This window comes from Pecten maximus, chromosome 5 (genome assembly GCF_902652985.1).
Source record: "Pecten maximus chromosome 5, xPecMax1.1, whole genome shotgun sequence".
Classification (NCBI taxonomy): domain Eukaryota; kingdom Metazoa; phylum Mollusca; class Bivalvia; order Pectinida; family Pectinidae; genus Pecten; species Pecten maximus.
Genome location: NC_047019.1, coordinates 49,025,702 through 49,038,986, shown reverse-complemented (window position 1 = coordinate 49,038,986; position 13,285 = coordinate 49,025,702). Strand labels below are relative to the sequence as shown.

The 13,285-nt window shown below is 38.3% G+C and overlaps 1 protein-coding gene across 4 annotated transcripts; it reads right to left on the bottom strand.

Moving 5' to 3' along the window:
• Nucleotides 1-6,137: 6,137 nt before the first annotated feature.
• On the bottom strand, nt 6,138-12,994 carry LOC117328255 (intracellular protein transport protein USO1-like). 4 transcript variants are annotated; one of them, XR_004532935.1, is made up of 5 exons: nt 12,864-12,994; nt 10,064-10,549; nt 7,571-9,789; nt 6,867-7,069; nt 6,357-6,469 (listed from the first exon to the last, which is right to left on the bottom strand). XR_004532935.1 is itself a non-coding variant. In XM_033885729.1 (4 exons), exons 2-4 carry the CDS (start codon nt 10,536-10,538, stop codon nt 6,164-6,166), a joined length of 1,125 nt encoding a protein of 374 aa, XP_033741620.1. In that variant the 5' UTR covers nt 10,539-10,549; nt 12,864-12,994; the 3' UTR covers nt 6,138-6,163. The 4 variants fall into 4 exon arrangements, 1 of the variants encoding a protein (XP_033741620.1); XR_004532936.1 differs by having other exon boundaries at nt 6,867-7,731; nt 9,446-9,789; XM_033885729.1 differs by lacking the exon at nt 6,867-7,069 and having other exon boundaries at nt 6,138-6,469; nt 9,446-9,789.
• Nucleotides 12,995-13,285: the final 291 nt, after the last annotated feature.

The window sequence follows — 13,285 nt, the reverse complement described above, 5'->3', positions numbered from 1 at the left end:
AGATCGGTGAAGTTGGCAATGTTCAAAAGCTAACCAGCAATCCAATAGACGTCCGGAAAAATCGGAATTCGAGTCTATTTCTTTTTCTTCTCTCGTTAAGTTCCAACGAATCATTTCCTTTCGTAAGGAAATACTCGGGTTTTGCCGACTCACACTTGTTTGTGTCTTTTTTTTGGCAGAATATGTCTGCGTTTTCACAGTTCCACGCTTGCGGCGTTCCTTCATTTTGTATGGACTGTAAAACCGTCCTGTGCATTGTGGGACTAATTTTCAGAGAAACTTGGTCTGGCAGCCACAATTATTATTTTTGGGAATTCCCCGTATACTTTCATAAATACACATTTTCTTTCAGTTTCTGATTCACGATAATCTGTTAGGTATGTTAAGTCCGAAAACTGTAAAAAGTTCAAAATGTAAACATTGATATATGTTTCTTCGTGAGCATGTGGCTTTAAAGGATTTGCTTCTATTTCACGTATTAGTCCCCGCCTCTCTGGCCCCCGGGGCCCCTTCGGTCCAGGTGAGCTTAAAACATAACAAGGAACACTTTCAAAATTCACATTACTCCTTTATTACCTGGTTATACATCAATCTACGAGGGTATCTGGACATCAAATTAGTGTTCATGTTTGTCAGCCAAGAACGTGTTCCAATACTCCATATATATCATGCAAATATAGATATAATTTATAAGTTAATAAAACGGACCTGATTCGTCATTAATCAGCATTGTTAATTGACATCTAAAATTAAATACATGTATTATTCCTCCATCAAACATCATAAAACGTAGTCATCTTTACAATAAAAGTTATAATTATACCCACTGTATCTACATCTAACAAGGGATACCATGTTATATACGGAGGTTACAACTGAGACAGCAGTACAGATATGTTAATACCAAGATGGCCAAATCAACGACAGAGGAGTACTGATGGTATCGATAATAAACACTTTTTGTATTCAAAAAGGTGTTTTCCTAGAAAACACTCTTTCACGAGTTTAAGATACAACATTTGGTCATTTATCTGAGCAACCTAACGAAAATTCCGACCCCAATTTTTTGGATATTTTCAAGGAATGAACTGAGTATCATACAACCCGAATACATGCCCTGCTGTCGGCTTTACATTCATATTTATAAAATATATCCATGAATCAAAATAAATATGTTTTCCTCAAATGACCAGTCTGACGTCGAGATAATATGGCGGCAACTAAGATGTTTGAACAATAACTATGGATTTGAAAGTATGTTTTACAGAAAGTAGTTAGGTCATAACTAATCTTCAAGTTTTAAAAGAATGTCAGTACACGATATTTGTTCCACATTATATGAGATTTCGTGAGAATCGTCATTAAGGATTTAGCATGTAAAGAACGTGGAGGAAATGCATAGACGCTTCAATTAAGTACAGGTTAATGAAGTGCGAATCATGCAGATTAACATCAGAATAAATTTCTCTGAATCTAAAACAATAATTCTAGTAACAATTGGTATTTTTTTGACGATATATTCACAAATAAATTACAAAGTATACATATACTATTCAATTGATCACACCTATAGAAAGGTAAAGGAAAGCACCGTATTAACAGATACCACACTAAACGTTAGAGGACAGAATAAACCATAGCGTCAGAGGTAATGTAGCTACAAACCTATAAACTATAGCGTCTGAGATAATGTAGCTACAAACCTATAAACTATAGCGTCAGAGGTAATGTAGCTACAAACCTATAAACTATAGCGTCAGAGATAATGTAGCTACAGACCTATAAACTATAGCGTCAGAGATAATGTAGCTACAGATATATAAACTATAGCGTCAGAGATAATGTAGCTACAAACCTATAAACTATAGCGTCAGAGGTAATGTAGCTACAAACCTATAAACTATAGCGTCGGAGATAATGTAGCTACAAACCTATAAACTATAGCGTCAGAGGTAATGTAGCTACAGACCTATAAAGTATAGAACCAATAAATTGTTATGTAGGAGCAGTTCCGATCACATCAAAATAATCATAAAGATCCCCTAAAGATCCCCTAAAGATAACCTCGAATATAGGAAAGGTAACAATGTGAACATCAAAAATATATATATCATCTACAGGTCAAGGTGCTTAAACATAAACAAATCATTTAATTGATGATAATTGAAGAAACCTGATGGCAATAGTGATACAAGCATGCCGATACTAAACATGTTCGAAGAGATCGCAGTAACAAATCACACTCACCACCTTAACCTCATCATTTATAAACAAAACAGGGTGTCAGGTCATCAGACCTACAGCGACACTGGCATAATATACACATACAATCACACAACTACACACATACACACGTCAAAAAAGACATAATATACACATACAAACACACAACTACATAATACACACGTCAAAAGAGACATAATATACACATACAAACCCACACATACACACGTCAACAAAGACATATTATAAACATACAAACACACACATACACAAGTCAGCAAAGAGAAACATAATATTGACTCATACACATGAATCCCTTTATCACATACATCACAGCATAGTATCCTACACTCTCCAGAAAACATCCACGAACATCAAATCAACAAATCACTAGCATTTATTCAGAACGCCAATTTAAAACAAAAAGGTGCTTTGTGTAACATACAAGTGATATGACACGTTTACAGGAGTAAGTAATTGTTCGTAATGAATGCTGAGCACGTGAACGGTGCAGTATGTATATAGACGGGGAGCACTTGCTTATGGAAATTGTATATGATTGCTAGGTATAAAGCGACCACGCCTACTACAACTTCCACGGTTACATTACTTTTTTGAATTGGTCAAATGGAAAGGTCGTGTGCGGTCCACGAAAATATGAACAGAATGGAGTCGATATATGACGAATAATAATCGATTTGACATTCACAACAATGAAAACTGAATCATAACGATTACTTTTACTTAAAATGTGGATGATAAATAAATAGCACTTAAAACACCACAAAATAATTAACTGATATCATCACTAAGGCAATCAACTTAAGACACTATAGATAATGCCACACAAACAATGCTTGGTCCGTATAGATACAACACAAACAATGGTCCGTATAGATACAACACCAACAATGATTGGTCCGTATAGATACATCACCAACAATGATTGGTCCGTATTAATACAACACAAACAATGCTTGGTCCGTATAAATACAACACAAACAATGCTTGGTCCGTATAGATACAACACAAACAATGCTTGGTCCGTATAGATACAACACCAACAATGATTGGTCCGTATAGATACAACACCAACAATGATTGGTCCGTATAGATACAACACCAACAATGCTTGGTCCGTATAGATACAACACAAACGATGCTTGGTCCGTATAGATACAACACAAACAATGATTGGTCCGTATAGATACAACACAAACAATGGTCCGTATAGATACAACACCAACAATGATTGGTCCGTATAAATACAACACCAACAATGATTGGTCCGTATAGATACAACACAAACAACGCTTGGTCCGTATAAATACAACACAAAGAATTATTGGTCCGTATAGATACAACACCAACAACGCTTGGTCCGTATTAATACAACACCAACAATGCTTGGTCCGTATAAATACAACACCAACAATGATTGGTCCGTATAGATACAACACCAACAATGATTGGTCCGTATAAATACAACACCAACAATGATTGGTCCGTATAGATACAACACAAACAATGATTGGTCCGTATAGATACAACACCAACAATGATTTGTCCGTATAAATACAACACCAACAACGCTTGGTCCGTATTAATACAACACCAACAATGCTTGGTCCGTATATATACAACACCAACAATGATTGGTCCGTATAGATACAACACCAACAATGATTGGTCCGTATAAATACAACACCAACAATGATTGGTCCGTATAGATACAACACCAACAATGATTGGTCCGTATAGATACAACACAAACAATGATTGGTCGGTATAAATACAACACAAACAATGATTGGTCAGTATAAATACAACACAATGATTGGTCTGTATAAATACAACACAAACAATGCTTGGTCTGTATAAATACAACACAAAAAAATGCTTGGTATGTATAAATACAACACAAACAATGCTTGGTATGTATAAATACAACACAAACAATGCTTGGTATGTACACAAAGTTAGCAGCAGTATTATAGACTTATTTTGATGTGTAGACAAAGCTATCAGTAGTAGTATAGACTTAGTTTGATGTGTAGACAAAAGAGATAAATCACACATTCTACCCGACACTCGAAATACCATACAGAAATGAACTTGATGGAATAATAATATCGGAGTTCAGTTATATCCACACAAAGACAAAAATCAAGTTTGTACATTTCATAACCCTCTCACACTAAAGCTGTTAACATCCTGTAGGTATCAAAGATCTATCACAGCCAGTAACGTTAACGTCACCAAGTACTGACGTATAATATCGAGCTGGTTCTGAACTCAACCACTCAGATTACCACGTTAACGTCACCAAGTACTGACGTATAATATCGAGTGGTTCCGAACTCAACCACTCAGATTACCACGTTAACGTCACCAAGTACTGACGTATAATATCGAGTGGTTCCGAACTCAACCACTCAGATTACCACGTTAACGTCACGAAGTACTGACGTATAATATCGAGCTGGTTCCGAACTCAACCACTCAGATTACCACGTTAACGTCACCAAGTACTGACGTATAATATCGAGCTGGTTCCGAACTCAACCACTCAGATTACCACGTTAACGTCACCAAGTACTGACGTATAATATCGAGCTGGTTCCGAACTCAACCACTCATATTACAATCAGATGTTACACACTATGTCTAGGGAGGGGGGTCATAAAAACAAAACTCCTATGATATGAACATATGCATTTGATTATCCCTGAATGTGTACGTTCCTGAGATGTGCATGGGTAACCAAGAAAACTCGAACATGGCAGATGCTGCCCGAGAACCCCCGAACACGGCAGTCTGATAACCGAGAACCTCCGAACATAGCAGCTAGGCTGATGACCAAGGACCCCGAGCTTGGCAGGCTGACGACCAAGGACCCCCGAGCATGGCAGTCTGATAAGCGAGAACCCCCGAACACGGTAGACTGATGGCCAAGGACCCCCGAGCTTGGCAGACTGATGCCCGAGAACCCCCGAACATGGCAGACTGATGCCCGAGAATCCACAACAAGGCAGAGTGATGCCCGAGAACCCCCGAACACGACAGCCTGATAACCGAGAACCCCCGAACATGGCAGTCTCATAACCGAGAATCCCCGAACATGGCAGGCTGATGACCAAGGACCCCAAGCTTTGCAGGCTGATGACCAAGGACACCCGAACACGACAGACTGTTGACCGAGAACCCCCGAGCACGTGGCACTGTTTCCAGTCATATGGTCAAATCTAAACATTTTACAAATACCCTTACTGTGGGTATGACCATGGCTCACAGGTGTAACTGTTCCACAGGTGTTCCACAAAACAGGAATCCAAACGTGCTAGGACAATATGTCACAATACTTGCACACATTACTATCGCCGAGAGATAGAGAAGGAACTCTACTCAAACCCTTTAGCAAGAGAATCCTACAACGAATTTTAGGATCGAACATGAAGCAACAGGCCACAGCATACACAAACACCAATCTTACTTCAAGATAGTGATAACCCTTTACCAATAGTCATATGTCAAAGCGCCATCTACAAGCATATCCAAGGGAGACAACATACTGTGGAATAGGAACATTCTAATGCTTACAAACCTATGTACAAGGTCAAAAGGTGCAATATCGTTCATGCCGTCCCGTCATATACTAGGGGAGTTAAAACGTTAATAGCACAGACTCTATTCCACAATAAACTATACGTCAGTTAGCATATCACCATTAGAGCACTGAACAGCTACATAAGTATATGGTAACAGACAGAACACGTATCACGTGAGAAAATATACCCAGATCTCGTGTTAAACGCTCGCTTGTAACGCAACAAAACATTCGGAACTTTGCCGAGTCTTCACTCATCCCTTTATGCTTCATTCTGCGGAGGTGTTTTCCTACAGCATTTCTTAATGTTTACGCGTGGTGTCCATTGTCTCTTCAAAACAGTTTCTCTATCTCTTGTAACATACTATGAAGCTGGTAATATGTTGCTTCGTTTCTCAGTTCCCGCAAAACCTGTCGGTTTCTTGGGAGACCATCGGTGTTCAGACGCCCGTCCCGCAAGTAGTTCAGGATGTATCTGAAATGGGTTCCATCTCGATCAATGAAGACAGTTCCGTCCGTCTCCGTGCAGATATTGTGACGTCCACTGAACATGGCGGCCAGCATGGACTCTGGATCTTGGGTCAAGGTCAGACGTGACGTAGTAAAGATGTTCCCGCCAATATCTAAGCGGATCCTTCCCTGCAAACCAAACACACACAACGGTAAGGACGAGTAAGAAGCACCCAACGTCAGACATTTAATATTTTAATTCATGGAAACGTATCCGAAGTTATCAAGTTAAAAATAATCTACTAGACCACTTTAAGTTAAATTAAGTTGAGTTACCAAGAAAGGTTAATCATTGTACAATTAACATAAACGTTTACTACTGTTAATCATCAAGCATGTATGTATATAAAGTAAAGATTCGAACTGAATAAGATGATCACAAATCATATTTGTTTCCGATGGTGTAGGTCTCCCTCGAAGCCATCCTGACAATGACTCGAGTAGCAAATGGATACACTACGTAAATGGGTTCAATTAGCAGCGCAACACATCGTGTAAAAAACAAATCATGTTACAAAATGATTACCTTGCTACAGAATTCTACAATTGGTGTTGTTTTACCCACGAGATACCGTGGAATTATACAACGTGATATCTTCATTGTAATATTACTGCAGAGTACCCGGGTCATCAGTAACTAGGGGTCAACTTCCTCCCAAACTTAGGTGAGAGCTCACCTATCTCGTCATTAACTCAGGTGGAAACATGAGTGCTATCAAAACGCTTTGTCTATTGTAGATGTGCGTTATAAAGAAAGAAAAACCAAAACATATAGCATAACATAAGCATCACTTTACATCGAACAAAAAGAATAGCAAATATCATCCTCATCCTAAACCAAACGATAACATCTTGTTTCAATAATTGAAAATGTAACTTTGAACTTATTATGTTAATATCGAATGGTAGATGTTTTCTTATATTTAGACCAGCAAGCTTGAAATTCCCAACTTTTTATCTTGACGTATTTCGGTGTATTTTTCTGTGTACTGTTACTGTCACCTTTTTAAGTTTATTTCATAAATAGTGGAAAACACAGTCCGAGAAGCTTTGACAGAAAATAACCTGGTACCGTTTGATTGAATACACCGCCACAGGGAATTCCAAAGTTGCTGTTTTGCACATTTCATTAAATATCGTTCCCAGATATGATATAATTTCAGTTATAATCAGATCAGATCTCTTATATTAGCTGGACGTTAGAATCCCCAATCATTGATCTACCCTTACATTCGATGGCTTATCTAGGAAGGTCGTGTTGTGAAAAAACTTCTTTCTCTTCATTTAAAATCTTAGAGCCCCGTATGTCGTGTTACCGGACAACTAGCATGTACGTGTGGGACCGTGTGACGTCATCGAGGTGGGTAGATAGTATATAAATAAACCCTCGCCTGAAACAAACACCCGACATTGGGCAAACAGATTATCTACATAGTCATACAGTGGGCATAAACAAATTATCTACAGATGTTAATTATACAGCGGGCACAAGAGGTAAACATCAGTGGACAACCGAGCTCCAGTCATCCTATTTAAAGCTGCATTGTGGGTGAGGAGGATTCGAGACATACAGTGTAATGAAGGATAATTCTGAGTTTTGTATGACAGACATTTTGAGTGAAAATATCCTGAACTTTTCATTTAAATCCTTCATGTGGATGTACGCCGTTTTCACGATTCCCCCTGGTATCGTTTCTACAAATGTCGCAGGAATATATGAGCTATTGACCTTAATGTTGAAATATTAACAGGTTAGCAATGCTGAAATCGTTTGGAAACAGTTATACTTATTTGGAATCATGAACCAACACAAAGTTTGTAAATCTCGATCGTGGTGCAGCTTTAAATAATGTTTTAGGTCTATACGCTTAATATACATAATATGAAAAATTACAGTTGAATCTAGCTTTTCAAGTATTGCTCTATCAATATGAATGGGACAGTGGAATTGGAAACAAAGATTACGACCACTACATATTTTCTGATGTCGAGGTAAAGAGGAACATACTTACCAGTGTTTGCAAATTAAGAAATGTTTAAGTATTCGTAATTTGCCGATAGGTAACTCTGTGGTGTAAATTATTCCGTGATATTTTGGTTTGGGTACCATCTACTTCTGTTTTAATAAGAACATGTGTTCCAGGATTACCGTTGGACATGTTGCTGAGGGTGTAGGCGTTTTAAATAGCGTTAAGGTTTATCACGTGCCATGACTAACACCTTATAACAGCGGTTTATATAGCAACACAAACAACGCTAATTCTATATATCACAATTCCCAGTTATTCTCACAGTACTCCGAAGGAAAGTATCACTCCGCGAACAGTTGACGTCTTATATCCAACGATTTTGTCATGAAGAGAACGATTCGAGCGTTTATTGTTATTTATCTCGACGTTTTATCTTATTCCAATGAGGGTCTACAGTATGATCGCCTTACCACCTGTTGAAGGGGTTAGCGGTCTCTCAATAGTCAGATTTCGTTTTGTGAACAGTTTGCTTGAAGTCAGTGGACTCAAATGTTCTATTGGTCCTTAGAATTGATACACACAATCTAGCCCACATACACACAGTATCACATCAGATGACAGTACTTACCCAGGAAAGTAGTCCACGTTACTCACCCTCCTACATACCTTCACCAGATGACAGTACTTACCCAGGAAAGTAGTCCACGTTACTAACCCTCCTACATACCTTCATCAGATCATACCAGTCAGGATGACGAAGTTTTGTTTTGCTGATGTTTTGTGACATTAAGTAAAATTCATCAATAAATTTCCTTTGCTTTGTCTTCCAAACTTTATTGAATTTTGTCCATCAACATATGTGAAATGTTGTATTTTAAAAATAAGCCAAAATTCATCAAGTAAAGTGATATGATATCTGCAATAATAACTGTTCCACCGATACTAACCTGAACAGAAGTAGCATTTCAAGGTGTACTTACCCTTTCACTCAAATTATGTTTATAAACTGACCATGGAATTCTAACTCGAAACCAATTCAGAAAAAAAAAACAACATCCTTCACGTCAAATTTACATTCCCAAAAGTGGAGATTATCACGTTTCCGGGAGATATTTCTCTTTGAGACGTGATATACCTTTTGAACGTCATGCATTTCTTCCATACGGGCAAGTTCATCCCTCAACTGTTGCCATTGGCGACAAATCTCTTCTTTTTCCTTGTGCATGTCCTTGTCGAACTTGTCCTTTTCCTGTTCCAATTTTTTCTCCTTTTCTCTAACTTCCTTTTCCATCTTCTCCAGTTCAGCCGTTCTTGACTCCAGCTGTTGTTTCAGATTGATGAGTGTCGCTTTCTTGTCCATGGCGTGCTGGTGGATCGTCTCTATCTCTCCGATTCTAGTGGTCACGTGTTCTTCAATGGCCTCTGTGAGATTATCGTGCTTGTCCTTCAGGCTAGCCTTTATTTCCTCCAAAACTTTCTCTGTAAATACAAATATGCATCGAAAAAGTTTATGCTATGGGAATATATTGGTACTGTTTACGCAGGAGGGAAGAAGTTGATAATTGATTCTATCTGAGCCAGTGTAAAATAAGGCGTTGTTCAAACTTGGAATATACCAAATTTGTAACTTTAAAAACTTTTAATGTTAAGCATTGCCAATAAGAGCAATATCGGAATTTTATACACAAGAGTATACTTGCAAAATCAAATGTAATTTTTGACAAATAAGTCAAAGATCCCCAAATTTTCTTACCCAGTCTGGCGTTTATCTCACAAGCTTGCTCCGCTTTGCTGGTCTTGACGCTAACTCCCCCGTCACACAGGTGAATACCGAGTTGATCGCAGTTCTGCAAGAGGTCCTTGCAAATGAAGCACATATCGGACTCATTGTCTCCTCGGCGAGAAGAGGAAGAAGAGGATGAGGAGGAGGATGAACTCCTAGGAGAACTGCTGGAGGAGCGGGACGAGCCGGCGTTGTTGTGGCTGTGATTCCGGTTCCAGAAGCGAGACTGGTAGTTATTAAATGGTTGCGGGTGATGAAAGTTGTTCGGTCCCCAGTTGGATGCTCTGTACCCGGGTATATGTGCGTTTTGCTGAAATTGTGGTGGTGCCATAGGCATCTGTTGTCCTGGGAATCGGTCGTCCATCATCGGCATCCCTTGTTGCCATGGAGCCCTGTGGTCATTGTTGTAGAGAAAGCCGCCCTGGTGAGGTCCCTGACTAGGCATGGTTCTATCAACTGTAATAGGAAACTCGATATACAAAACTATGAAAGGTTAAACCATTACTATAGATCAAGGGAAGTGGTAATTGTAAGTATAAGATAAAACCAATCTGCTGAACAACCTTGAACGGAGATGGAGACTTGAAGTTGGTTTAAGCTGATTTTATTACACTGATTCAACTGTGACATGTAAACTCCCGATACTTAGAACAAACTCTGGAGTAGTGAATCAACTGTGACATGTAAAATGTTGATACTTAGAGCAGACTTTGGCGTAGTGAACCAACTGTGACATGTAAACTACTGATACTTAGAACAAACTCTGGAGTAGTGAATCAACTGTGACATGTAAAATCCTGATACTTAGAACAGACTCAGTAGTGAATCAACTGTGACATGTAAACTCCCGATACTTAGAACAGACTTTGGAGTAGTGAATCAACTGTGACATGTAAACTCCCGATACTTAGAACAGACTCTGGAGTAGTGAATCAACTGTGACATGTAAACTCCCGATACTTAGAACAGACTCTGGAGTAGTGAATCAACTGTGACATGTAAACTCCCGATACTTAGAACAGACTTTGGAGTAGTGAATCAACCGTGACATGTAAACTCCTCATACTTAGAACAGACTCTGGAGTAGTGAATCAACTGTGACATGTAAACTCCCGATACTTAGAACAGACTCTGGAGTAGTGAATCAACTGTGACATGTAAACTCCTGATACTTAGAACAGACTCTGGAGTAGTGAATCAACTGTGATATGTAAACTCTCGATACTTAGAAAAAACGCGTGATCATGACTTAGAACACAAAGAATGGCCTGATCACAAAATGTCATTCAAATTAGAATGTCAAAGGTCAGTTGCATTTAGATTAGATAGATCATAAAGCTCGAAGGCGTGAAACCATTTGAGCAGATCAGTTTTTCTATCCCAAAACTTAATTAACGCGGCTATACAACTCGGCGTTAGGGTGGCTAACCCAGTTTAAAGGGTGTTAATTATCTGTAAAGAGATTTCACTCGTACATTGAATATTAGCTCATTTTAGTGTACAAACTTCACACGGATGAATTGATAAAGCATGTAATGTTATAACAGGTCCAGTCACTGTAATGTAAAAACACGAATACATGGTACTTCCGCGTGGCTAAACAGCGTCGCCGCCAGCGATAACGCACGATATTGTAACATTATCGACTTATCACATATGGAAGTTGTATTACTAACACGCATATTTGCACCATGTTGAAATGAGTATATTTTTCTCATTTCAGTGAATTTCGTCATCAGAATGACTGTTGTTAGAGCAATAGTCAAAGTACCATTTCCTTTCTTTTTTCAAAGGTCTGTAGAAAGGAAGAATGTTAATAATTTTCCTTTAAATAAAACGCAAGAATGATGTAAGATTTGGTGTCCCCCCCCCCCCCCCCCCCCCCCCCCCCCCTCAAAATTCAGGACTTAAAACCAGAAAGTGTATAAGTATTGACCTGATTACTTAAACTGTAAAATTGGCTATTCAAATGAGGCAAAGTTCTACAGAATATAATTATCTACTGCACTGCCAAATACATGTGTTGTACAATACTCTATAAAGACCGCCATTCCGTTAGATGGGAAATACACTGAAAATGACAACCATTTACTTATCTTTTGGAACGCAACTGTAAATTCTTTTTTGTTTTTAAATATTATTATCGTTTATTTAATTTTCAGTTTAAATTTTTTTTTTTTTTTTTTTTTTTTAGTTTCGGTAAACGATCTAGTCATTGGCACTCGTCTGGTAATTAAAAAATGAACAAAGTGAAGAAATGTGAGACACTGAGAAAACATTATCCATAATAAATAATGATCACGTACGGGGTTAATATACACGGAAGATAGGCAAATGTTACCATGTCACCGCCCTTACTGACTTGAATACGTACACGACTGGTTTGCACCCCGGGCATACACGGACAACTCATCCAAAGATGTTGCCTGGTACAATGTAGCTATGTAATTAATGCGCGACACAATTTTATTCTGTTTTCCACTTTGATTGACCACAGCAAAGACCACTGCCCTTCATAGAGACCAAATCTATTTATATCTTCTGTCAGCAAACAAAGAGAATGTGTATTCATAAGGGCAATACACAGTGATATCACGTGATCGCCACACATACACAATACACAAAGATAGAGCCCAGCTGTCAGATGCCTTCGACCGTGACGAAAACGTAAACACTGGGTCAATCATGATTTTCTGCAAATATCAAGTCAAATTCACACCATTTATATAATCAAATTATACATAAAACAATAATGAATATGTGGACATACCGTGGGAAGGTTTGTGATCAGCTGATTGCCTGCTTACAGTGGAATTTTCTACGAGAGACAAATGTCAGCTGTGTTCACCTTCTGCGCAGATAGATTGTAAACATTGACTCGGCAATTTCCGGTGAACTCCGGTAGATTACGTGATCGAAAGATGGGAGGTTACTCGAACTTAGCGTGTGAAAATCAGTCTAGTTAAAAAATAACACCACAAGAAGTGCGTTTTAAACTACTTTTTAGTATGCACCACTTCAATGATATTTTAACCGCAATGTCAATGGAAATATTTCTTGCTGAAAACTACTAAATTCTACTATCATTTACTGAAGTTTCCTGGTCGTTACACGAGGAAACTCATTTTGAAATGTAAAATATAAGTCCTTGACACCATATATGTTGTGACCATTTTTTCCTCTAAATAATTA